The sequence below is a fragment of the Ascaphus truei genome, chromosome 22 (genome assembly GCF_040206685.1).
Source record: "Ascaphus truei isolate aAscTru1 chromosome 22, aAscTru1.hap1, whole genome shotgun sequence".
Taxonomy (NCBI): Eukaryota; Metazoa; Chordata; class Amphibia; order Anura; family Ascaphidae; genus Ascaphus; species Ascaphus truei.
In genome coordinates, this window is record NC_134504.1 from 6,034,205 (window position 1) to 6,061,474 (window position 27,270).

At 56.2% G+C, this 27,270-nt stretch overlaps 1 protein-coding gene across 11 annotated transcripts in view; it reads right to left on the reverse strand.

Moving 5' to 3' along the window:
• Positions 1-46: 46 nt before the first annotated feature.
• Positions 47-27,270, reverse strand: part of UNK (unk zinc finger) — a 33,484-nt gene continuing 6,260 nt past the window's right edge. Inside the window, exons 2-18 of one of the 11 annotated variants that reach the window (XM_075579774.1) lie at positions 25,287-25,496; positions 23,964-24,140; positions 22,771-22,901; positions 20,111-20,246; positions 17,428-17,545; positions 17,246-17,330; positions 15,805-15,947; positions 15,459-15,506; positions 13,725-13,910; positions 13,025-13,090; positions 10,715-10,889; positions 10,349-10,453; positions 8,707-8,895; positions 6,846-7,027; positions 5,482-5,739; positions 5,278-5,355; positions 47-1,913 (exon numbers count right to left, since the gene is read on the reverse strand). In XM_075579774.1, the coding sequence (XP_075435889.1) occupies positions 1,749-1,913; positions 5,278-5,355; positions 5,482-5,739; positions 6,846-7,027; positions 8,707-8,895; positions 10,349-10,453; positions 10,715-10,889; positions 13,025-13,090; positions 13,725-13,910; positions 15,459-15,506; positions 15,805-15,947; positions 17,246-17,330; positions 17,428-17,545; positions 20,111-20,246; positions 22,771-22,901; positions 23,964-24,140; positions 25,287-25,496 (2,452 nt within the window). In that variant the 3' untranslated portion in view covers positions 47-1,748. Of the gene's footprint in view, positions 1,914-5,277; positions 5,356-5,468; positions 5,740-6,845; positions 7,028-8,706; positions 8,896-10,348; positions 10,454-10,714; positions 10,890-13,024; positions 13,091-13,724; positions 13,911-15,458; positions 15,507-15,804; positions 15,948-17,245; positions 17,331-17,427; positions 17,546-20,110; positions 20,247-22,770; positions 22,902-23,963; positions 24,171-25,286; positions 25,497-27,270 lie in introns of all 11 variants that reach the window. The other 10 variants (XM_075579773.1, XM_075579772.1, XM_075579780.1 and 7 more) reach the window with 10 other exon arrangements.

Genomic DNA, 27,270 nt, shown 5'->3' on the forward strand with positions numbered 1-27,270 from the left:
AGAACCCCAACGAGGCGTTGCCGGGAAGGAAACGGGACACCGCGGCTAATGAAAAAATCGGACAAGTGTTTTATTTCATTTGAAACGTTTTGTTTCCATGCTGAAAAAAAATAACAAAAAAAATGAAAAATGGGGAGCTCCTTTATTTTTTATTCTCCGCGCCCCCCAAAACTTTATCTCGGTTTGATCTGTTACTCCCACCTGCAGGCAAACGGTATAATAAAAATCACCGGTGACGCCACCGTTACGCCGAAGAATTTATAAAAAAACGGCGATTCGCGCCCACCCGGTGAATCGGCACAAAAAAAAAAAACAAACACATTCGTATTTCACAGGATACAAAATCGGGGCGTTAGTTACAGCCGCGGCGAACGCATCTTTCTCAAGAAACCGCTCACATTGTTCCAAGGAGCAGCTCCTCCTACTGCTAGGAGCCACCCCCACATGAGCCAAACGCTATTTGCAGCCCGCCCCCCGCTGAAAAAGATAGTTACCAGTGAAGTTACGGAGTTTAAAACCTCCCTCGGGGGAAACAAAATGGCCGCCAAATACAGAACCGATAAGAAGCTGCGACTTCATTGGTTGCGGCGCCCTATCAGACCGGCCATTGAAATCCCCCTTTAAAATCCAGGAAGGAATACCGGTAACTTCGACTGTATCTTGGGAATCGGGGGGACACAGAGCTGGGAATAGTGGGGTTCAGTCCCCCCCCGGGGGGGTGCCTCCTTCTAGTTCACATTGTCTTCTGGCCTGTGCAGGACTGCCCCTTTGAGACACCCCCAAACATCCTACAACCGTTTCCTCCCTTGAATGTGTTCAGTCCTCAAGGGTTACCAACAGGTCAGGTTTTTATGGATATCCCTGCTTCAGCACAGGCGGCTCAGTCAATGACTCCAACTCCAGTCCTCAAGGCCCCCCCTCCCCCCCAACAGGTCAGGTTTTCAGGATGTCCCTGCTTCAGCACAGGTGTCACCGTCCGAGCCACGGGTTGAGCCAGCTGTGCTGAAGCAGGGATATCATTCAAACCTGACCTGTTGGTTGGCCCTTGAGGACTGGAGTTGGCCGCCCCTAGTAAGAGCACCGGCGGCCATCTTTCGCACCATGGACCACATTTAACATGGTCGCGCCCAGAAACGTATCCCCCACTCCCAGAGGGCGGCCTCTCGCCAGGGGAAGGGGAGCTGAAGCCGCATCAGACACCCCACTGCCAGGGGCCTGCCACGCGTCTCACAGCCCACGCCCAGCAATGAGCTGCGGCCCTCTCGCCCTGCACAGAGGGTTACCCCACAGACTCCTCCTTCCATGACATCATGGCAGCCCCCTCTACTCCTCCCCCCCAAAACATCAGGTAAACACCGCGCGCTTCAAAACGCAATGTCCAGAGGAAACGCGGGGAGCGAGCCGGAATAGAGCAACATGGCCGACGGCCGATTGGGAGGAGCTCCTGCAGGACGCGTGATAAAACAACGACGCGAGAGTGGTCATCCTCAACCATTATTACATAAAAAAACAACGCAAGAAGAGGGGACTGTCCCTCCCCCTGGGGAGCCCCCGTTCTCCCCCCGTCAGTAACGTCTCCGGTACAGCTGCGCAGTCCGTCTCCTCTCAGAGTCTGGCGCGGTGGAAGAATTCGGAGGCGTCGCCTCGTGTCCCAAGGGAATGAAAAAGATTTTTTGTTTAAAAGTGCTCAGTTTCATTCGTATATATATATATATATATATATAAAAAGGAGTTCGGATGAGCTGGGGTCACGGCTGCGGGTCGGGCTCAATGCTGGAGTGACTGGCGTCGGCAGGGTGCTCCCCCTCGTCTGCCGTGCACGCGTCACACAGCACGGCGTGTTGGCACGGTAACTCCGCTCTGGTCTGGTCCTGACACTTAAGACATTTCACCGACTGCATCTGGAACACTGCCTGAGAGAGAGAGAGAGAGAGAGAGAGAGAGAGAGATGGATGGATGGAGAGAAGGACAAAAAGACAGGAAGAGAGAAGAGAGAGAGAGAAGAGAGAGATGGATGGTTGGAGAGGAGAGAGGGAGAAAGAGAGAGCATTCACAGATACACAATCACACACACACCCTCACTAGCACACGCAGATACACAATCAAACACCCACTCCAATTATATAAAATATAGATATACTAGATATTGTATATCATTGGAGTCTGGTTCCGGCAGTGCACACCTGTGGGGGTGTGGTTCGGTTACTGCACACCTGTGGGGGTGTGGTTCGGTTACTGCACACCTGTGGGGGTGTGGTTCGGTTACTGCACACCTGTGGGGGTGTGGTTCGGTTACTGCACACCTGTGGGGGTGTGGTTCGGTTACTGCACACCTGTGGGGGTGTGGTTCGGTTACTGCACACCTGTGGGGGTGTGGTTCGGTTACTGCACACCTGTGGGGGTGTGGTTCGGTTACTGCACACCTGTGGGGTGTGGTTAGGTTACCGCAGTGCACACCTGTGGGGGTGTGGTTCGGTTACTGCACACCTGTGGGGGTGTGGTTAGGTTACTGCACACCTGTGGGGGTGTGGTTAGGTTACTGCACACCTGTGGGGGTGTGGTTAGGTTACGGCAGTGCACACCTGTGGGGGTGTGGTTCGGTTACTGCACACCTGTGGGGGTGTGGTTCGGTTACTGCACACCTGTGGGGGTGTGGTTCGGTTACTGCACACCTGTGGGGGTGTGGTTAGGTTACGGCAGTGCACACTTGTGGGGGTGTGGTTAGGTTACTGCACACCTGTGGGGGTGTGGTTCGGTTACTGCACACCTGCGGGGGTGTGGTTAGGTTACTGCACACCTGTGGGGGTGTGGTTCGGTTACTGCACACCTGTGGGGGTGTGGTTAGGTTACGGCAGTGCACACCTGTGGGGGTGTGGTTCGGTTACTGCACACCTGCGGGGGTGTGGTTAGGTTACTGCACACCTGTGGGGTGTGGTTCGGTTACTGCACACCTGCGGGGGGTGTGGTTCGGTTACTGCAGTGCACACCTGTGGGGGTGTGGTTAGGTTACGGCAGTGAACACCTGTGGGGGTGTGGTTAGGTTACTGCACACATGTGGGGGGGGGGGGTTCGGTTACGGCAGTGCACACCTGTGGGGGGGTGGTTAGGTTACTACACACCTGTGGGGTGTGGTTAGGTTACCGCAGTGCACACTTGTGGGGGGGTGGTTAGGTTACTACACACCTGTGGGGGTGTGGTTTGGTTACTGCACACCTGTGGTGGTGTGGTTTGGTTACTGCACACCTGTGGGGGGGTGGTTAGGTTACTGCACACCTGTGGGGTGTGGTTTGGTTACTGCACACCTGTGGGGGGGTGGTTAGGTTACTGCACACATGTGGGGGTGTGGTTAGGTTACTGCACACCTGTGGGGGTGTGGTTCGGTTACTGCACACCTGCGGGGGGTGTGGTTCGGTTACTGCACACCTGCGGGGGGTGTGGTTCGGTTACTGCACACCTGCGGGGGTGTGGTTAGGTTACGGCAGTGAACACCTGTGGGGGTGTGGTTAGGTTACGGCAGTGAACACCTGTGGGGGTGTGGTTAGGTTACGGCAGTGAACACCTGTGGGGGTGTGGTTAGGTTACGGCAGTGAACACCTGTGGGGGTGTGGTTAGGTTACTGCACACATGTGGGGGGGGGGGGTTCGGTTACGGCAGTGCACACCTGTGGGGGGGTGGTTAGGTTACTACACACCTGTGGGGTGTGGTTTGGTTACTGCACACCTGTGGTGGTGTGGTTTGGTTACTGCACACCTGTGGGGGGGTGGTTAGGTTACTGCACACCTGTGGGGTGTGGTTTGGTTACTGCACACCTGTGGGGGGGTGGTTAGGTTACTGCACACATGTGGGGGTGTGGTTTGGTTACTGCACACCTGTGGGGGGGTGGTTAGGTTACTGCACACCTGTGGGGTGTGGTTTGGTTACTGCACACCTGTGGGGGGGTGGTTAGGTTACTGCACACATGTGGGGGTGTGGTTTGGTTACTGCACACCTGTGGGGGGGTGGTTAGGTTACTGCACACATGTGGGGGGGTGGTTTGGTTACTGCACACCTGTGGGGGGGTGGTTAGGTTACTGCACACTTGTGGGGGTGTGGTTAGGTAATGGCAATGACCACTCACACAGATACACACCAACCCACACAGATCTGCACATGACCACTCACACAGATACACACACGACCACTCACACAGATACACACAGATCTGCACACGACCACTCACACAGATACACACACGACCCCTCACACAGATACACACAGATCTGCACACGACCACTCACACAGATCTGCACACGACAACACACACAGATCTGCACACGACAACACACACAGATCTGCACACGACCACTCACACAGATCTGCACACGACAACACACACAGATCTGCACACGACAACACACACAGATCTGCACACGACAACACACACAGATCTGCACACGACCACTCACACAGATACACACAGATCTGCACACGACCACTCACACAGATACACACAGATCTGCACACGACAACACACACAGATCTGCACACGACCACTCACACAGATACACACAGATCTGCACACGACCACTCACACAGATCTGCACACGACAACACACACAGATCTGCACACGAGCACTCACACAGATACACACAGATCTGCACACGACCACTCACACAGATCTGCACACGACCACTCACACAGATACACACAGATCTGCACACGACCACTCACACAGATACACAGATCTGCACACGACCACTCACACAGATACACACAGATCTGCACACGACCACTCACACAGATACACGCAGATCTGCACACGAGCACTCACACAGATACACACAGATCTGCACACGACCACTCACACAGATCTGCACACGACCACTCACACAGATACACGCAGATCTGCACACGACCACTCACACAGATACACAGATCTGCACACGACCACTCACAGATACACACCCACCCACACAGATACACACAGATCTGCACACGACCACTCACACAGATACACACCCACCCACACAGATACACACAGATCTGCACACGACCACTCACACCGATCCACACCGATCCACACCGATCCACACAGATCTGCACACGACCACTCACAGATACACAGATCTGCACACGACCACTCACACAGATACACACAGATCTGCACACGACCACTCACACAGATACACACAGATCTGCACACGACCACTCACACAGATACACACAGATCTGCACACGACCACTCACACAGATACACACAGATCTGCACACGACCACTCACACAGATGCACACTGACCCACACGTTTATATATGGTCGACACGGGAAGACTGGAGGTTTTTGTTTTGCTTCCACTATACGGAGATGAACCGGCCCCTAAAGAGAGGAGACGGGGCAGAGAATGAGAGACAGAGGGGGAGGGACGACAGGAGAAACACAGGCCGAGGAACGGACAGGGCGACAGATGGAGCATCTGGTCATGACCCTACCCCTCGGTCTGACCTTGTCGACTCTCTCCAGGCCGGCGTGCAGCTGCTTCTGGATGCCGTACAGGGCGGAGAGAGGGAGACCTTCCAGCTCGGCCAGGGAGCACTGCAGCTTGGAGTCCTGCTCCCCCGGGACCTGCTCCAGCTCTTCCTGCAGCTGCTTCAGCTGGAGCTCCAGGGCGTCCCTCTGCTCCCGCGCCAGCTCGCACTCCGCGCTGGCCGCGTTGGCCCGATCGTTGGCCTCCTCCGCTTCCTTCTTCCAGGCGTCGCAGGCCTGAGAACGGTCAGCAGCAGGTAAGCGGACATTACGGCATACAGAACAGGCCTCCTGAACGTTACCAGGCCTCACTTATCAGATGGCTGCAAGGTACCTGTAACCCCTCTCTTATCAAATCTGGTCTCGGCTTATGGAAACAGGTGCACACAAAAGATGGTTAGCAGCAAAAAAAGATGGCGGCACACAGGTGTAGATGCAAACATTTGCTGAAGTTGAGTTCATGCTCAAGCAGCAAAGATAGAACATTTCGGGGACACAGACCATTCCTCAGACAATGACACCTCCCACATCCCCCCCCCCCCCAAAACATTATATCTTTGTCTGCTTAAGCATGAAGTCAGCTTCAGCGAATGTTTGCAACTGCACCTGTGGTCACTTGCTGGACTTTCCTCTCTCTCTGACCCTATACACAACGGTCACCTGCTGGACGTTCCTCTCTCTCAGGCCTTATACACAGCGGTCACCTGCTGGACGTTCCTCTCTCTCAGGCCCTGTACATAGCGGTCACCTGCTGGACGTTCCTCTCTCAGGCCCTATACACAGCGGTCACCTGCTGGACGTTCCTCTGTCTCAGGCCCTATACACAGCGGTCACCTGCTGGACGTTCCTCTCTCTCAGTCCCTGTACACAGCGGTCACCTGCTGGACGTTCCTCTCTCTCAGTCCCTGTACACAGCGGTCACCTGCTGGACGTTCCTCTCTCTCAGGCCCTGTACACAGCTGTCTCCTGCTGGACGTTCCTCTCTCTCAGGCCCTGTACACAGCGGTCACCTGCTGGACGTTCCTTTGTCTCAGTCCCTATACACAGTGGTCACCTGCTGGACGTTCCTCTCTCAGGCCCTGTACACAGCGGTCACCTGCTGGACGTTCCTCTCTCTCAGGCCCTGTACACCTGTGGTCACCTGCTGGACGTTCCCCTCTCTCAGGCCCTATACACAGCGGTCACCTGCTGCACGTTCCTCTCTCTCAGGCCCTATACACAGTGGTCACCTGCTGGACGTTCCTCTCTCAGGCCCTGTACACAGCGGTCACCTGCTGCACGTTCCTCTCTCTCAGGCCCTATACACAGCGGTCACCTGCTGGACGTTCCTCTCAGGCCGTTACCTGCTTGGCTTGCTTCCAGGAGTCTTCCCACTGCTTTATCGTGCTGCTCGCCTCGTCCAGCTCCTGCCGCAAGCTCACCAGCTCGGGGCCGCCTGCCGCGGACAGGAACGCCGGAGAGGTCCCCGGCGAGTAGCTGCCGGACACGAAGTGCTCCCATATGCTGTTATTCATCCCGTTCAGACCTGCGGGGGGAGGGATAGTTACCCGTTCTTTAACCAGACAGTAATATTACCGTTACCCAGCTCGGTCCAGGATCTTTTCGCCGCCGCTCTGCCGCGGGCACTCTGCCGTTTCACCGCCAAGGTAATGTATAGCGTAACCCCCTATCCTTACCCTAAAAACTCCTAACCCTAATATCCTAATGGTAGCGCTAATCTTTACCCCTTACCCTAAAACCTCTAACCTTAACCCCTTACTCTCACAATCTAATCGTACCCCTTACCCAAAAAACCCTAATCGTACCCTTTAATGTAAAAAGCTTAACCCCTTACCCCTAGCCGTACCTTAATCCTTTACCCCAAACCCCTTACCCTCACCCCCTAATCGTACCCCGTACCCTAAAAACGCTAACCTTAAACCCCCCACCCCCTAATCATATCCCTTTCCCTCACCCCCTAACCCCTTATCCTCACCCACTAACCGTACCTCTTACCCTAAATCCCCTAACCCCTACTCGTACCCCTTACCCTAAAACACCTACTCGTACCCCTTACCCTAAAACCCCTAATCGTACCCCTTACCTTAAAAAGCTTAACCTCTTACCCCTAAAGTGAACCTCTAACATGAACGCTAACCCCCTTACCTTCGGGGTGAAGCGGCCGGCGGGCAACTGTTCTTGGCGGCTGAACGCCGGCGGAAGAGGCGAAAGGTCCCGTCCCGCGCCCAGCTCATTTGTGAAACCTTGAGGTCCTAAGGCAGGTGTGGCCAACCCCAGCCCTCAAGGGCCACCAGCAGGCCAGGAATTAGAAGACTGAGCCACTGATTAAGCCACCTGTGCTGAAGCTGGGATATCTTGAAAAACTGACCTGTTGGCAACCCTTGAAGACGGGAGTTGGCCAGTCCTGGTCTAAGGACCAAGAGTCACTTTTACAAACCCGTCTCCTGCGCTAGGAGACGCCTTGCAGCTTGTTCGCGTCAGTGGGGGTGTTAGAGGGTCTTCCACTGCCGCCCGGAAGGCGTCTCAATGGCAGAACATTGGCCTATCACAGGAGTGGCCAACTGCAGTCCTCAAGGGCCACCAACAAACCAGGGTTTCAGGATACCCCGGCTTCAGGAAAGGGGGTGCAGTCATCAACTGAGCCACTGATTGAGCCACCTGTGCTGAAATCCTCGAGGACTGGAGTTGGCAACTTGAAATTCTTGGAGAACTGGAGTTGGCCACGCCAGAATACATTGAGGACTGGAGTTGGCCACGCCAGAATACCTCGAGGACTGGAGTTGGCCACGCCAGAATACCTCGAGGACTGGAGTTGGCCACGCCTGAATACCTCGAGGACTGGAGTTGGCCGCGCCCGAATACCTCGAGGACTGGAGTTGGCCACGCCCGAATACCTTGAGGACTGGAGTTGGCCACGCCCGAGTACCTCGAGGACTGGAGTTGGCCACGCCTGAATACCTCGAGTACTGGAGTTGGCCACGCCCGAGTACCTTGAGGACTGGAGTTGGCTACTCCTGGTCCATCAGAAGACTCCATACTGCCGGGATTCCTGACCCTGGGCTGCTGCTAGTACAAGTACAAGACTTTCACGCCGGATATTCGGTGTACATTCGGTGCATTTTGATGAGACGAGCCCATCGGACGGAGATCATTGCAATGTATAATAGACAAGGTGACACAGGTGGACCCAGCCTCGCGCCTCACCTAGTGACCCGTGCGTGGCCGACGTGCTGAGGAAGGCGCTGTCCGGTTGGCTGCACGGCCCCGACGTTTGGTGCAGGAAGTGCGAGGAGAGGCTGACGGGCGGCGAGGGGGAGTTGGAGTGAAAGGAAGCCGAGCTGCCTAAAGAACCGGGAATGTTCACGGGTGCCGAGCTCTGCATCAGACTTCCACCTGCAGGGGGGGGGGGGGGGGGGGGGGCAGGAAACGAACGTGCGGCAATATGAAGGGGTACCAACTTTCCAAAGGGGGGGGGGGGGGGAGAGGAAGCCAAAGGAAGCAGACAGAGGGCCGCCAATTCTTCCAAGCCCATCATTTGGGCTCCCTCACCACGTGGCCGCCGTTCTGACCCAGCGTATCACGTGAATCGGCAAGTCTGGCAGTCGGGGCCGGCGTGAGGGTGGTGCAGTGGGATTTTGGCCTCTTACCTTCTCCGGAGCGGCATCTCCTCCGGCAGCGAAGGTCGTGGTGCCGCGCCGGCACATGGCACCCCCCCCCCCCGTTGCCAAGACAACCTGACGCCACACAGGTCGTAGGAGATGCCACTCAGGAGAAGGTAAGAGGCCAAAATCCCACTGCCCCGAGCCCCGTAACTCTCCTGACCGGCCCTGCCCACCCCAAACTTCCACCCACCCACACACAATGCGTTATGCAAGTAACAGCCGACTCCCACCGTCTGACCTCAATGCCGGGTCCCCAGTGACCGCGGCTGCGTGCGCGGCGCACACGCGGTACGGCCCTCTATGTGGGCAGCCCCAGCAGCTGCCTGCGCGCCCCCCGCACAACGCCCGACCGCCTCTTTGCAAAGACAAGGATTTTGTCTTGTGGCGACAAGACAAAACGAGCCGGGACGTTGGAAACGGGCAGTAACACCCAGCATCACTGCACAAATGCACCATATTCAATGTTAACTGTATGCGGGGGGCTTAACATGTCCTCCCCACTCCCAAAACAGGAAAGACCCCTCTCATAGTTACATAGTTACATAGTTACATAGTAGATGAGGTTGAAAAAAGATGTACGTCCATCACGTTCAACCTATGCTAAATTTAGACAACCGATACTTTATCCTATATCTATACTTACTTATTGATCCAGAGGAAGGCAAACAAAAAACCCCATTAAGGGGAAAATAAATTCCTCCCTGACTCCAATAATTGGCAATCGGATTAATCCCTGGATCAACATCCTTCCCATGTATACTTATTTGGTATATCCCTGTATACCTTTCCCATCTAAAAAGATGTCCAACCTTTTTTTGAACAAATCTATTGTATCTGCCATCACAGTCTCCATGGGTAATGAATCCCACACTGTAACTGCCCTTACTGTAAATTTAACTGCCCTTACTGTAAAGAACCTTTTCCTTTGTTGCTGGTGAAATTTCCTTTCCTCCAACCTTAAGGGATGGCCCCGAGTCCTTTGTACTGCCCTTGGGGTGAAGTTATTTTGAAAGCTCCTTGTATTGTCCCCGAATATATTTGTATATAGTTACCATATCCCCTCTTAGACGCCTCTCACATCATTCAAGACCTCTGTACATCTCTCTCTAACTTTTAGGGTTTTGCTGCACTTTTTTTTTTTTTTTTCATTCTCATTTAACATCTGAGCATCTCGGGGTATTTACCGATCATAATTCCCCCCTGGGCTGCGGACCCGGTGCTGCTGTCAAAGGATTTCTCCAGGGCCGACACCCCAAACTCATTGAGGTCCAGGTCGTCCAGAGCAGATTCTGAAACAGGAGAGACACGGTGAGAGAGACGAGAGGGGGGCACAGACAAGGACACGCGTGTGCGGGTCTGCCGCAGGTCAAGCTGCCACGGCGGCTGTCCCCTGCGGCTGATTGGCGGCTAAATCCCGGGTGGCTGCGGGACGAGATGACCGCCCCCCCCCCTGAAACGTCCCATTCTGCCCCGCAACCTTCTCTCCGCGTCCGAACCCTCAAACCCGGAGACGGACCCCCAGAGCTGGGCCCGGCGCCCAGCTCTCTTACCTATGACGGACTCCACGGTGTCGCTGGTTGGGTAGAAGGGAAGAGCGTTGGCGTTCATGCCGGGGGCGCCGCTGGTGCCTGCCGGGCTGGGGGGCGTGGCGGCCAGGCTGGAGGTAATGCTGGACGAGATGCTGGAGGTCAGGGGGCTGCCCGCGGGGAGGATTCCCAGCGCCTCCTACGCCACGTGGAATAAGGACAGAGCGGGGGCGGGTTTATAACGCCGCACACAGCAGCGCAGCAACGCGCGTCTATTCCCAGGGCGTAGTCACTATGTAATGGGGACCGGCACTCGCGGGGGGGGTCCCCAGGGCATAGTGACTATGTCCTGCCCATAGAGGTTAGGTTTTCCTGCTTGGATCGCGTCGTGCATTCCCAAGTAACGCCAACCCGACCGGCACTACAGGGGTTAATAACGTTACAACGTGTGAGCACAGAAACCCCCAAATCTGACACTTTCAGAACTATACATTATTTCCAAATGGAGGGGGGGAACGAAACAAACAGCGACCGAGTCTCCCCGCCGGCGTTTTGCCCACAGAGGGGAAACCTCCACCACAGCCGGCCCGCCAAGGAAGGATCATTTAAGGGTTAATTTAGCGGTTAAAGTAGGGGATTAGGATTAAGGGTTTTAGGGTAAAGGGTTAAGGTTTTTAGGGGAGGAGATTAGGGTAAAGGGCCAGGGTAACAGGTTAATATTTTTAGGGTAGGGATTAGGGTAAAGGGTTTAGGATATGGGGTATGGGGATTAGGGTACGGGGATTAGGGTACGGGGATTGGGGTATGGGGATTAGGGTACGGGGATTAGGTTTGTAGTATAGGGGGTAGTGCGTTAGTATCAGGGTTTAAGATGAGGGGGTTTTGGGGTAGTTAGGTGCTTACCTTGGCGGGGAAGCGGCCGGCGGAGAGATATCTCGGCGGCGAGGCGAGTACCGGCTCAACGTCGCCGGCAATTTGGTCGCAGCAAAACGGCCCCCGACCAAATGTCCTAGACTGCCTCCCTCCCCCCTCTCCCTCCCTTCCTCCCCGTCAGCCCTCTGCTCCTTCCCCCCCTCCCCTCTTCCGTTCCTCCCAGTCAGCCCTCTCCCCTTCCTCCCCGTCAGCCCTCTCCCCTTCCTCCCCGTCAGCCCTCTGCTCCTTCCCCCCTCCCCTCTTCCATTCCTCCCAGTCAGCCCTCTCCCCTTCCTCCCCCCTCCGTCAGCCCTCTGCTCCTTCCCCTCCCCCCCCGTCAGCCCTCCCCTCTCCCTCCCTTCCTCCCCATCAGCCCTCTCCTCCCCCCTTCCTCCCCTCTCCCCGTCAACCCTCTGCTCCTTCCCCACTCCCCTCTTCCATTCCTCCCAGTCAGCCCTCTCCTCTCCCCTTCTTCCTCCCTCCCCGTCAGCCCTCTGCTCCTTCCCCCCTCCCCTCTTCCGTTCCTCCCCGTCAGCCCTCTCCTCTCCCCTCCCCCCCTCCCCGTCAGCCCTCTCCTCTCCCCTCCCCGTCAGCCCTCTCTGCTCCTTCCCCACTCCCCTCTTCCATTCCTCCCAGTCAGCCCTCCTCTCCCCTTCCTCCCCCCTCCCCGTCAGCCCTCTGCTCCTTCCCCACTCCCCTCTTCCATCCCTCCCAGTCAGCCCTCTCCTCTCCCCTTCCTCCTCCCTCCCCGTCAGCCCTCTGCTCCTTCCCCCCTCCCCTCTTCCGTTCCTCCATGTCAGCTCTTTCCTCTCCCCTTCCTCTCCCCTCCCTCCCCATCAGCCCTCTCCTCTCCCTCCCCCATCCCCGTCAGCCCTCTGCTCCTTCCCCCCTCCCCCCGTCAGCCCTCTCCTCTCCCCTTCCTCCCCGTCAGCCCTCTGCTCCTTCCCCCCTCCCCCCTGTCAGCCCTCGGTTCCTTCCCCTCCCCCCATCAGCCCTCTCCTCCCCTTCAGCTCCTTCCCCCCTCCCCTCCCTCCCCGTCAGCCCTCTCCTCTCCCCTTCCTCCACGTCAGCCCTCTGCTCCTTCCCCCTCCCCTCCCTCCCCGTCAGCCCTCTCCTCTCCCCGTCAACCCTCTGCCCCTTCCCTCCTCCCCTCCCTCCCCGTCAGCCCTCTTCTCTCCCCTTCGTCCCCCCTCCCCTTCCCTTCCTCCCCATCAGCCCTCTCCCCTTCCCGCCAGCCCTCTGCCCCTTCCCCCCCTCCCCGTCAGCCCTCTCCTCTCCCATTCCTCCCCCGTCCCCGTCAGCCCTCTCCTCTCCCATTCCTCCCCCCTCCCCGTCAGCCCTCTCCTCTCCCCTTCCTCCCCCCTCCCCGTCAGCCCTCTGCCCCGTCCCCCCTCCCCCCCTCCCCCCCAGCCCTCTCCTCACCTGCTTGGACTGCAGAAGAGGCAGCTCCTGGCCCCTGTGCTCCAGTGAGTGCGGTTTTAACTTCGCCTGCAGAGCGCACAAAACACGGGGGGATTAACCCCTCCATTCAGAGCCCCTGACCCGCACGGCTCTGGAAGCCCGCGGCCGCACACAATACCCAGATTTAGATTCCGGACGCACTTTACCCAAACTTTCCTCTCTGGGCCTGGGGGTTTGGGCACTGCGACAGTGTGGTTACCATCCAATACGGCCTTTAAAGCTGCAGACCCAGCAATATCGTACGTGTGTTTATTTTTTAATAAATCAGTTCTGTGCTATGAGAAAAACTTGTAGCATTTTTTTTAAACAACTCTGAATGACATTTTTTTTATGTATTATAATTTAACAAGCCTTTTCTGTTTCTATAGCAACCATTTACACAGTCACATCCCCTTCTTCTGAAACAGGCTCTGGCACACCCCTTTTTGAGCCCGGCCTTCTCTCTAGCAGTGCACCAATTGTATCTAGCGACTGCCTGGTCACATGATCTTCCCCACAGAACTTTGCATCTTTGGTCCTCTTCTGCTGCACTGACGGCCATTTAGTGAACCCCCGAGCCAAATGGGTGGGATTGTTGTCCGGCGCCGGGATGCTTTGTATATATGGGCCGCACCGTTGTGTCGCTCGCAGGAGGGGGGGGGGGGGGGGTGGAGGGACTGACCTGGCTTTTGAAGCTCTTCAGATACTCCGCTCCCCCGGAGTCTTCCCGCTCACACCCCGGGGCTTTCTTGTAGCTGCCGGGCAGGTCCCGGGGGAATCCCAGGATGTCCAGGTTGTGGGGTTTCCCGACCGACCCGGGAGGTGACCCGCAGGGGTGGGACGGGCTGCCCAGGCTGGCGCAGAGCATCTGAGAGGAGAGAGAGACTCAGGGCAGCGCAAGAGAGAGCGCGACCCAGGGCAGCGCAAGAGAGAGCGCGACCCAGGGCAGCGCAAGAGAGAGCGCGACCCAGGGCAGCGCAAGAGAGAGCGCGACCCAGGGCAGCGCAAGAGACAGAGAGACAGAGAGAGAGACACAGACAGAGACACAGACAGAGAGAGAGAGACAGACAGAGAGAGCGCGACTCAGGGCAGCGCAAGAGACAGAGAGACAAGAGAGAGAGAGAGCGCGACTCAGGGCAGCGCAAGAGACAGAGAGAGACAGAGAGAGAGAGAAAGAGACTCAGGGCAGCGCAAGAGAGAGCGCGACCCAGGGCAGCGCAAGAGACAGAGAGACAGAGAGAGAGACACAGACAGAGACACAGAGAGAGAGCGCGACTCAGGGCAGCGCAAGAGACAGAGAGAGACAGAGAGAAAGAGACTCAGGGCAGCGCAAGAGACAGAGAGAGACAGAGAGAGAGAGAGCGCGACTCAGGGCAGCGCAAGAGACAGAGAGAGACAGAGAGAGAGAGAAAGAGACTCAGGGCAGCGACAGAGAGAGCGCGACTCAGGGCAGCGCAAGAGACAGAGAGAGAGAGAGACAGAGAGGGAGAGACAGAGAGAGACAGAGACTGAGACTCAGGGCAGCGCAAGAAACAGAGAGAGAGACAGAGAGAGCGAGAGAAAGAGAGAGCGAGAGACAGAGAGAGCGAGAGACAGAGAGAGCGAGAGACAGAGAGAGCGAGAGACAGAGAGAGCGAGAGACAGAGAGAGCGAGAGACAGAGAGAGCGAGAGACAGAGAGAGCGAGAGACAGAGAGCGCGAGAGACAGAGAGCGCGAGAGACAGAGAGCGCGAGACAGAGACAGCGCGACTCAGGGCAGCGCAAGGAAGAGAACTACACACAGGATGCTCAATCAGGCAGAGGCCTGCAGACTGAGGTACCACGGCAAATAAAAATGCCACGTGTGGGCACATTCACGTGTCTCAGACAGGCCTGCAGGCCCGCCCTCCCCCATTATCTCTTAGCATACAACGCATCCACGGATTCTGGGTAATGAGCACACAGTGTCACCTTTTGCTTCTTGCCCGTTTTAACACGGACACCCTATACGCGACTACCTGCCGTGTTACACAGCTTTCTCAGCACAGCCCGGGTTCCAGAAGTGCAGAGCCAGCCAACCTACTCACAGACAGCTTATTTCGACCTTTTGGGTCTCCTCAGTGCGAGGCTGGTGATACCGGGCTTTGCCACGTGACGTTAGAACAGGTTTCAAACCCCCACGTTAGATCAGTTATGGTGGGTAAATAAAGTGACACCAACCCCTTCACCCCGTGCCGAGCGCAGCAAATAAAGCCCCCACGTGTGGGCACAACCACGCGTGACAGGCAGCTCTGCCACCCTGCTCTGCCCCATCATCCCTTAGCATACCGTGCTTCCACAGCAGCCAGGGATTCTGGGTAATGCCTGGCAAAGCAGGCGGGCAACCCATAAGTAAGACGCCGCCAATGAGGAAGATTTCGGGGAGCCCCCCACTTACCGCGACCGACGTCGGGCTGGTGGGGAGGTGACCCATTTTCCCCCATACCTACAAACACAAAAAGAAACCGGTCACGGTGACCCCATTGCTCCGGCTTGGACTCCTTCACGGTCAGTAGTAGTGTCCGGGTTTTGTAGCCACTTTTGCCTTTGCGCCCCCCCCCTACAGATGACGGGAGTTGAGCGCGGGCGAGGCGGCCTTTCCCGGGGCGAGACGGCCGTGGCCGCATGTCCCATCCCGCCCTCCTAACTCTCTACCCCCCGTGATCCCGTGGCGTCGGCATGGGGAACGCGGGGCTGGGCGGGGGTCCCCGGGCAGGGGCGGTTAAGGGCTACAGGTCACTTACGCTGCTGAAGTCGGGAGCGTGCGGGCTGGAGGGGCTGACGGGGACAGAGTCCCCCGCTGCCGACGGCATGTACATCACCGGACACGACTGCGTGGGACTGGACACGGCCGAGGACGCCTGCAGCTCGTCGCACAGGAGAGACTCTGCGGGGTGAGAGACGGGGGGGAGGGTTTTTATGTCTGCGTGTCAGGGTCACAGCCGCCATGCGCCAAACGGGTCACGTCACCGCGGGACGCAGGGGAAACGCACCGGGGACATCCCACAACTTTAGTGCGACCGCCACCCACCGGAGTGACCGGATTAACGAGAAAGCAGCGAGACTCCGGCCGTTTCTTTAATAAATCAGCGGTGTAATGCAGGAGGTGTGCGCAAACGGGGGGTTTCACCGGGGGGGGGGGGGAGGGGGGGTGCCGAATCAAGCCTCGTGCTTACAGAGGCCCCACCACATCTAAACTGATTGTGGGGGGGGGGGGGGGGGGGGGCGAGCGGGGGGGGGGCTTTGTAACTGCCTCTTACCTGCTCCTCCATCTTCTGATAGCGACGCCGCGTCCCCACCACGCGGTCGCGACGTCACAGAGATGAGGATGCCGGAGAGCAGGTAAGAAGGCGGGGGGGCACGACGTAAACTTTACACACCCCTGGTGTAGTGCGTACTTACTGGATATATAATATATATATATATATATGTTTTTTTAAATGCATTTAATAATGTATTTAGCATCATTTGACTGCTTAGCCACCATTTACAAAGTCACCTCTGCTTGCCCTGCCCTTTGGCAACAAAGTATCACAATCAGATCTGTTGCAGTGCTCCCAGCAGCAGACTGTCTATTGCCGAGCTGAAAGCTGTAACGACGTGTTAAACGTCGTCATATAATGTTACATTGCAGCTGCGGCCTTTCCCGGACTGCCGCACAGAGGAGGAGGAGAGTAGCGCAACCAGGGGAGGTGCAAGGGTGCGCACACCCACCCCTCCCCAACATTTGGTGTTGCGCTTACAGAGGCCACGCTCCTCCCCACAGCAATGAACCGGGGGGAGGCAGCGGGGCCTCTGTAACACAGCAGCCCTCCTCATCGGCGTCACACGACGTTGCGTCGTCACCGTGACGCCACGCGGCGACACGTGGTCCCGCAATGCCGCCATGTGACACAGTGACGTCATGCCGATGCTGCGTCACAGAACGACGCGACTGCGCCGCCCTGGAGGCGGCTACTGGTCGATCGGTCGGCTGCTTTAAGGGGCGACGGCTCCGGAAACGGTTTCCGATATAGGAACCGGCGGTGGGCGCAGAGGCGAGCGTTTAACCCTTCGATGCAGCCAGGCGGGGCCCGCAAAGGCGGCGGCCTTCCAGCTCCCGATAGGTTAATCTCCGATTATACCAGGTCCCCGAGCTAACTAACCCCAAGACACCGGGGCCCAGAGGCAGCAAGCCCAACGTACGTTCAATGTGTGCGAAGGCGCAGAAGGGGCCGCGGGGGCAGCTGCCGGACTGCTGCATATCGTTGCACTTGGTCGACTTGTAGATCTGTGAGGGGGGGGGGGGGAAGAGATGGAGGAGGTCAGGCGGAGGGCTCGGATTACCCCCCCCTATAACCACGACGCAGGCGGCAAAGACGGGGTACCTCGGGGTGGAACTGCTGCTCCGTGCGCGTGTGACAGTACTGACACGCGTCGCCGGTCTCGCACTTGCTGGGGTCGCCCCATTCGTCTCCGTGTTTCACGCTGGGGCAGGGGGAAGACCTGCCGTACAAGAAAGGGTAACGAGGTTTGTCCCCAAAATACAATGAAATGCCGCCCCCCAAATCCCCGCCCCCCCTCGGTAAAATACCAGAGTTAATGATTGGGCGTCAATAAAACGCAATATACAAATGAGTGAAGGACTGGGTGACGCGGAAATCTGTCCTGTGCACGGCAGAGAAGTGATAATACCGCCATATTGTGCGTTCTGCGTCCCGGTCACGTGGGAAACGAAAATAGGCGAAACTGCGCCGTGTGGTGTTATTTGTTCTTAATGGGGAACCTCCGCTTACTTAAAACACTCACACACGCTCGCACAAACTCACGCACGCTCGCACAAACTCACGCACGAACTCACGCACGAACTCACGCACGAACTCACGCACGCTCGCACGAACTCACGCACGCTCGCACGAACTCACGCACGCTCGCACAAACTCACGCACGCTCGCACAAACTCACGCACGCTCGCACAAACTCACGCACGCTCGCACAAACTCACGCACGCTCGCACAAACTCACGCACGCTCGCACAAACTCACGCACGAACTCACGCACGAACTCACGCACGCACGCTCGCACAAACTCAAACTCATGCATAAACTCACGCACGCTCGCACAAACTCACGCACGCTCGCACAAACTCACGCACGCTCTCACAAACTCACGCACGCTCGCACGAACTCACGCACGCTCGCACGAACTCACGCACGCTCGCACGAACTCACGCACGCTCGCACGAACTCAAACTCATGCATAAACTCACGCACGCTCGCACAAACTCACGCACGCTCGCACAAACTCACGCACGCTCTCACGAACTCACGCACGCTCGCACGAACTCACGCACGCTCGCACGAACTCACGCACGCTCGCACGAACTCACGCACGCTCGCACGAACTCACGCACGCTCGCACGAACTCACGCACGCTCGCACAAACTCACGCACGCTCGCACAAACTCACGCACGCTCGCACAAACTCACGCACGCTCGCACAAACTCACGCACGCTCGCACAAACTCACGAACGCTCGCACAAACTCACGCACGCTCGCACAAACTCACGCACGCTCGCACAAACTCAAACTCATGCATAAACTCACGCACGCTCGCACAAACTCACGCACGCTCGCACAAACTCACGCACGCTCTCACAAACTCACGCACGCTCTCACAAACTCACGCACGCTCTCACAAACTCACGCACGCTCTCACAAACTCACGCACGCTCTCACAAACTCACGCACGCTCTCACATACTCACGCACGCTCTCACAAACTCACGCACGCTCGCACAAACTCACGCACGCTCGCACAAACTCACGCACGCTCGCACAAACTCACGCACGCTCGCACAAACTCACGCACGCTCGCACAAACTCACGCACGCTCGCACAAACTCAAACTCATGCATAAACTCACGCACGCTCGCACAAACTCACGCACGCTCTCACAAACTCACGCACGCTCTCACAAACTCACGCACGCTCTCACAAACTCACGCACGCTCTCACAAACTCACGCACGCTCTCACAAACTCACGCACGCTCTCACAACCTCACGCACGCTCTCACCTCACGCACGCTCTCACAAACTCACGCACGCTCTCACAACCTCACGCACGCTCTCACAAACTCACGCACGCTCTCACAACCTCACGCACGCTCTCACAAACTCACGCACGCTCTCACAAACTCACGCACGCTCTCACAAACTCACGCACGCTCTCACAAACTCACGCACGCTCTCACAAACTCACGCACGCTCTCACAAACTCACGCACGCTCGCACAAACTCACGCACGCTCGCACAAACTCACGCACGCTCGCACAAACTCACGCACGCTCGCACAAACTCACGCACTCACTTTCACCAGAACCAGGGAATGCTGATAAGGTCCGCGCCTCCTTGTGTAATGGGGTAAGAGCCGCCTCGCTTGCGGGATTCCTGAAGTCAGTTCCAGCGGCAGAACCTAGCAGAGGCGCGGCTGCTTCTGCCGCCCCAGGGGCCCCGACTATTAGGGACCCATCCGCCCCAGCCCGCCACCGCCCCAGCCCGCCACCGCAGCACTCGGGCATTACTACGAGGCCATCTCTCTCTCTTCCCTCCTCCGGGACACTGCCGGTGCAGCGGGGCCTTACCCGGCGGCGGGAGCAGCCCACCCAGCCAGTCCTAACGCAGAAGTTAGGCCCCCACCGGAAGTCAGACCCAACGCCCGCAATCGCCGCCTGGGTGGGCTCCCGCCGGCGGCTGCGGCCCCGGTGCGGGCTTTTTATTGTGTGCACCACGGTGATTACTTCCCCCCGGTAAGTATATCTCCCACTCCCACATGCAGATGTAGCCGGCGTTATTATTACGCCCATTCTCGCATGGCGTTATTTCCCGTCACCGACACTGAAAACTACGGCAATGCGCGTGCCACCCCACCCCCCACGCATGCGTCTTGGGCCACGCCATTTCTTGCGTCATCCCACGTTAACGGGAGGAGGCGGGGAAATATCGATGGCTACATCTGCATCATGAAAGGCGCTGGCGTCTCTACAAGCCGGCACCCCCTCCCCGGCGCACCTGTACTTGTGTTTGCGCGGGCTCCTCCGCCGGTCCTTGCTGTTGTGGTAGTAGGGGCAGGCGTAGCCCTGGCGGCACAGTCGGGGGGGCTTCTTGCACTGTTCCGTCTTGTAGTGTCCCAGGACGTACGTGGTGTCTGTCAATATAACAGGGAACACGCGAGGTCAGGAGCCGGTAACACGCCGGCATCACGCAGTGTACTCTCGGGGGCGGAAAAGTACTTCCTGCCGTCTCTAGCCACAAGCCGAGCCACGTTTAGTACTCACGTCTGTATGTCCCGTCTCCAGCGGCAGGTAGGAGTACAAATCACTACCAAACACACACATTGGGAGTGCTCATTCGGGAGACCTTCACAAGAATGGTGTTACAGGCATACTCTACATCTCATAGGCATCGACCTCCAGCCAATGCATCGACCTCCAGCCAATGCATCGACCTCCAGCCAATGCATCGACCTCCAGCCAATGCATCGACCTCCAGCCAATGCATCGACCTCCAGCCAATGCATCGACCTCCAGCCAATGCATCGACCTCCAGCCAATGCATCGACCTCCAGCCAATGCATCGACCTCCAGCCAATGCATCGACCTCCAGCCAATGCATCGATCTCCAGCCAATGCATCGACCTCCAGCCAATGCATCGACCTCCAGCCAATGCATCGATCTCCAGCCAATGCATCGACCTCCAGCCAATGCATCGACCTCCAGCCAATGCATCGACCTCCAGCCAATGCATCGACCTCCAGCCAATGCATCGACCTCCAGCCAATGCATCGATCTCCAGCCAATGCATCGACCTCCAGCCAATGCATCGATCTCCAGCCAATGCATCGACCTCCAGCCAATGCATCGACCTCCAGCCAATGCATCGACCTTCAGCCAATGCATCGACCTTCAGCCAATGCATCGACCTTCAGCCAATGCATCGACCTTCAGCCCATGCATCGACCTTGGGCCATTGCAGACTCGGGAATGCCCTTCCCCTCAATATCCGACTGGCCCTCTCTCTCCATCTTCAAACGCACCTCTGTAATGCAGCATATGGGCAGCTCCGTGGCTGACACTATGCACCGCATTCACTAACCTTAACCTCTTGCAGACGCACTTACCAGCACACCCTCCCGCTGCCTCTGTACGTTCTTCCTACTTAAGAATTAGATTGTGAGCTCTGCGGGGCAGGCACTCCTTTTCCTAATGTTACTTTTGTCTGACGCGCTTATTCCCCATTACGTGTTATATTATTATATCCCGTGTGTCACTGCTGTGACGCGCTGCGTACAGGGATCGCGCTATACACATAAAGATAGAATAAGCTAAAGATATAAAGATATATGTGCATAATACACTAGGGATTTTCCCTCTTTCTTCCTCTTTTTATGATGAGGCAGTACGGCGTCTCCACCGGATCTGCACCTATGTGATTGGCTGTTTAACTATACACCAAGAAGGTGTCCGTTCTAATCTAACACGGTATCGCTGGACCCGAGGAAGGGCGCGGACTCTGGAGAGCCTGTCTTACAATATCAACTGTTAGTCCAAATATAAAAAGGTATCACCTAATACTGAAGTACTCCGTTACTCTGCACGATCGCCACGGGAGTAACGCGGCCAGTTCTACCCAACTCGCATTGCAAATCCCTGTGATACTTTGCAAATTAGAAATAGGCTAAAAAATACATTTAGAAAAAAGATGGTAAACAAAAGAGTTGGGAGGAATATGTAGGACAGCAGAGAATCCCTTCACATTCGGGGGAGGGGGGGGGAAGGGGGGGGCCTGAAACACGTGGAAAATCAGGGCCACGTGGCTGCCACAGGAGTTAAAATATTCAGCACCGGTTTAATCTTAGGTCATATTTTACACCCGCCCAAAAACCATCATAATATAATATATGTGCAGTCATTAAAGGAGCAGATGTTCTCCAGAAACAAAATATGTTTCTCTCTCCCTCCGCCCCTTCTAGGATTGAAGCAGGGGGGTCGGACGTGCCGAACCCCGATAATGTCAGCTGCGGGGACCCCCTGTTGCCTGAGACACTTACCTCTGTAGGGGGCGCCGGTAGCCGCTCCGCAGGTTTAAATGTCCCGGCCGTGCTGGCCAATAGGAAGACGCGAGGGAGGACGTCACTGCCGGGACATTTACTCCGCCATTATGATAGCCCCTCAACTGGCGGCACCCCCCACCAAGTTAAGTAGCTTGAGCAATAGGGGGTCCCCGGAGCTGAAATTAACGGGGTTCAGATCCAGAGACCCCCTACTTCAAATCGCATTATTACAGCTCAACCCCGTTATAGCGCGATCCGCTGCAACGCGAAGTCGCTTAGAACGCTGCCCTATGAAGTGAGGAGAGAGCTGACAGCAAAGAAGAGAGAGATCTAGATGCTGGCAAGTCCTCGCGTGTCGAAATTTTGACGCAATCCCGGTTGTAACGCGGTCTCATTCTGTGGACCCCAAGGACCGGGTTGTAAAGGGGTTCAGCTGTATTATTATCATAATAAACATGGTTTCCTGAGAGGGAGAAGAGAAGTCACATCAACCCTCATAAAAAAAATAATGACAATAAAATAAAGATGAAGATTGTTATTTATCCCCTTGCGTCCAGGAGGCACTCCAGGGGGTTATGTGGTGCCTCCCCCATTATGACCAGTTAAAAGAGATCTCACCCTGCCAGCGAGGCTCCTCTCCCAGTATCTTCTCGATCATGGCGTGGCTGGCGGCCACCGCGGTCTGACCCTCCATGCTCCCGTCCAGCGCCGGCTGCCCGTTCTGCAACGCTTCCATCGCCTGCAGCTCCCTAGGGGGTGGGGGGGGGGGGGGGGTTGTGGCACAGACAAGGGGGTGCGGGGCAAAGGACAGACGGAAAAGGGGAACAAAAAAAAAGGTCAAGTGAGATGATCGTCCGGAATCCGCCCGCTCAAATGTACACGGTCTGTAATACGGCCGGCAGAAGCTTGGAGGGGATCCATGACAACAAGGACAAGAAGCAAAGAGAGTGACGCAGTGCTCATATACATGGCATGTCCCAGAATCCCTTGCTGCAGTGGGAAGCATTGGGGAAGGGCAGGGTTGCGGAGCTGTCCGAGTCATGCGAATCTGCGCAGGAGGGTTAATTTGCTGTAGTTCTGTTATTGGAATGGACGCACTTTGTGGCGCCCCGCGCCGAGTCGCAGGCCCGAGTCTGAATAGCAGGAAACCGGTTTCTGATATTTATTCTTTTCCTACGTTTTACGTATTTGTTTCGGTGTACAGAAACGAAGGACAAACACACTTGCGCGCGTGTATATATGTGTATATATATATATATATATATACACACACACATATACATACATACTGTATACACACACACACACACACACACAAATGATACACTCAAACTGTTAACTGTAGACAAAGAATTTACTGTATGTTGTCCCACATTTTTCAGGGTGGCTCCTGAGATAAAGGAGCAGCTTTTTGTCTATGTTTGGCTACAATTGGGCGCCATTTTGAATCAAGATGGCAGATGGAACCTTTCGAAACTGCACTGATTGTAACCAAATGAGAGAGAGAGAGAGAGAGAGAGAGAGAGAGAGAGAGCGCTTCTGCAAAGGTGGCTCAGTCACTGCTTCAGCACGGGTGGCTCAATCAGTGGCTCAGTCAAAGACTGAGCCACCTGTGCTGAAGCAGGGATATTCCCCAATACCTGGCCTGTTGGTGGCCCTTGAGGACTGCAGTTGGCCACCCCTGCCTTAAGGAAGTATCCAAATGCATAATAAACAAACCACGTCCCAAATATATATCAATTACAGATATTATTAGCCGCCGGCCGCTCCGATATACACATTACAGGTGGGCACGGACCCCCGACTCCCACCTGATGTCGTACACCGGGGTGCGGAGATCGTGCGGGCCGTGGGCGAAGGCGCAGTGCTGCCCGTTCTTGGTGCAGTGGCCCTTGGAGTCGGTCTCGTGGATGCAGATTCCCGTCTTGTAGTAGCGCAGGTGGTACCTCCTCTCCGTGTCCCCCGTGGTCCGGTGGAGGAAGGGGCACCTGGCGGGGGCGCAGGACAGAGCTATACCACTGGAGAGCAAACAAAGATGAAAGCCCCCCATCCCGGAGGGAGAGGGGTTTTACCGCGGTGACCCTACGACCTTCGCCAACCACACCAGGCTCAAGGAATGGCCAAGCCATTCACACGTGGCTACCCCTCTCATACATCTGGTCTTTAAAGGTTCAATCCCACGAAGCCGGCGGAAAAAGCCAACCTTTGGTAAACCATTTGACAACGCCATTGGCCTCCTTAAACTGATGCAACGGGGCTAAAAGCAAGGATTTTACGTGTTGTTTCTCAGCAAATTAAGTGGACCTTGCATTCCTGGGGGCTTTACCTGCGCAAACAGCGACAGACAAGAGGGAGCAGCCAGAGGAAATCACCCCCCAACCCTCAGCTCCCTGCGTTTACATACCGACAGTAACAAATTATTCGAAAATACTTACAAATAACAGCACGAAAATAGACAAAGGCATTAAAGGGGGCACACCGAAACAGAACCCCGGTCATTTCAGCTACCGGGGACTCCCTGCTTCCCGAGATACTTACCAGGCAGCCCGCCTTAGGGCTATGGAAATGGCGGCTTTACAGGCCCCGCGTCCTGCTGGCCCGCAGGAAGCTGTGACGTCATCGTTCGTGGGTTCCTGTTGACCAGCAATGACGTGGGAGGGGGCGCCGGTATCCTCCAGATTACGTTTCTCAGGTCACAGAGGGTCCCCGGAGATTAAATCAACGTGGATATATATATATATAATTGGTCCGTATGAGTGCTCCTTTAATTACTCAGATATAAATCAACACTGTTCGGTTCCATTAGTCCAACTTTGGTTCTAGGAGGGTCTGGCCCGTTAAATCCCTTCTAAACTAACTGTATCCAAACTAAAGCAGCCCCTTTGCCGATAACCATGGCTGCCGTCTACAAACCCAAAGGCCCTCCCCAGAAAGGAATGACCCCCGGCGCTCTCTGTAACTCTGATACCGCATGAAATAACCCACACCGGTAATACCAAAGGGAGTCCTCACATGGACCCATCTCCGCTACCCCCGAGTGCACCCGGAGAATGGCTTGGCCGTGGCAGACTTGGCAGTGAGAACGGCACCACTGGTTTGGGTACCGGGCGCTTACACCGGGCCGGGATACTCACTCGTCTCCCTCTGGGCACAGACCCGAAGTCTCGTCATACTTGGTGCAGTAGATGTCGGGGCTGTAGTTGAAGGTGCCGTCCCGCCTCCTCACGGACCTCCGCCGGCGCTGGTTGACAAAATGCCAGTGGAAGCAGGTGTAGGGCCGGTGCTGGGTGCACTTGTGCTGTACAAACAGGGGGCACTGCTCGGTCCGGAACTCTTTCAGGTATCTGGGGGTGGAGTGGGAAGGGGGGGAAAGGACATGAGGAATAAGGGGATCGGGGTACAGTCAACGTCTCTGCCGCCACGAGCGTCGCGGTGAATCGTTCGAAGCTTGGTTCAGCGACCGTGCCGTGACATCAGAGCCGCCCAGCACGGGGGGTATCTCCCCCCCAGGACGCCAGGCTGGATCGGCGCACGCGCTAACAATGAACCCTTATAACACATTATTACGCCGCCAGCAGTGGCATTTTTTGTGCGCTCATATTTGACAAATATTCAACAGGGTTCGGCTCCCCCCAACGGGGCAAATGAGGGGTACACAACGCAGCCCAAACGCCGAATGTTTCTCTCACTCTGCAAAGCTATAATATCGCCAGGTATATCGACAGCCAGCGGAAAACACACAAGGTGCCAAATGTTTACACACTCGTTTGTACTGAGATGATGGAGGGAGAGAGATGGAGGGATGGGAAGAGAGAGAGGAAGAGAGAGAGAGAGAGAGAGAGGGAGGGAGAGAGAGGCAGAGAGGAAGAGAGAGAGGAAGAGAGAGAGATAGAGAGGGAGAGAGAGAGAGAGAGGAGGGAAGAGAGAGAGAGGGACAGAGACACAGATATTATACTCTATCCAGTTACGACTCTCCTTCCCCCTGTAACTTGTGTATGAAAAGATGGATGCCCAACCTGATGCTTTTATTTAGGATATTAAAAAAAAAATTTAAAGGAGAAATGGGGAAATGCTCGAGGTTCCAAAACCACATAATAAACCTTTGGAGGAAAAACGTAGCATAAAGGTTGGTGCATCCTAAGTAATAACCAACTACAAAAAAAACCCTCAGAAGGAACGCAACCCCCCCCCCCCCCCATAATTGGTCATTTGTTAAGTACAGTACAATAACAACACAGCCTGCGTCTCTCAGGGCCACAGCTCCAAGCCCATGCAACCTAGATCCCTGAAACTGTGCATACACACCGAGGGGACCCGGGGATGGGGGGGGGGGGTGCACCTGGGGGCGACTTGATTTTGGGATTTATTTTTTCCTCCTGTCTTTAACTGCTCTGCCTCTGATTGGTTGTTCCCTCTCCTCGAGGCCTCTGATTGGCCTTTGCTTTTCAGGAAGGTATGTGATTGGTCGCCGCACTGAGCTGGAGGTCTTCTGGACCCAGAGGTGGGGGGTGTAAGCGAGGGCAGGGAGAGGTGGGGGGGGGGGGTAAGAGAGGGAGGGGGAGAGGTGGGGTGAAAGAAGGTCACTGATGGGGTGTGAGTGTCCCTGAGGGAGTGTGTCAGTGAAGAGGGTGGATGTCACTATAATTTGGGGGTGGGAGTCTGTGGCTGGGGGTCTGGAGTGGGGGTCTCAGCGACTGGGGTCTGGAGTGGGGGTCTCAGCGACTGGGGGTCCGGAGTAGGGGTCTCGGTGACTGGGGGTCTCAGTACCTGGGCATTGGTGTGGGGGTCTCAGTGACTGGGGGTCCGGAGTGGGGGTCTCAGTGACTGGGCGTTGGAGTGGGGGTCTCAGTGACTGGGCGTTGGAGTGGGGGTCTCAGTGACTGGGCGTTGGAGTGGGGGTCTCAGTGACTGGGCATTGGAGTGGGGGTCTCAGTGACTGGGCGTTGGAGTGGGGGTCTCAGTGACTGGGCGTTGGAGTGGGGGTCTCAGTGACTGGGCGTTGGAGTGGGGGTCTCAGTGACTGGGCGCAGGAGTGGGGGTCTCAGTGACTGGGCGTTGGAGTCGGGGTCTCAGTGACTGGGCATTGGAGTCGGGGTCTCAGTGACTGGGCGTTGGAGT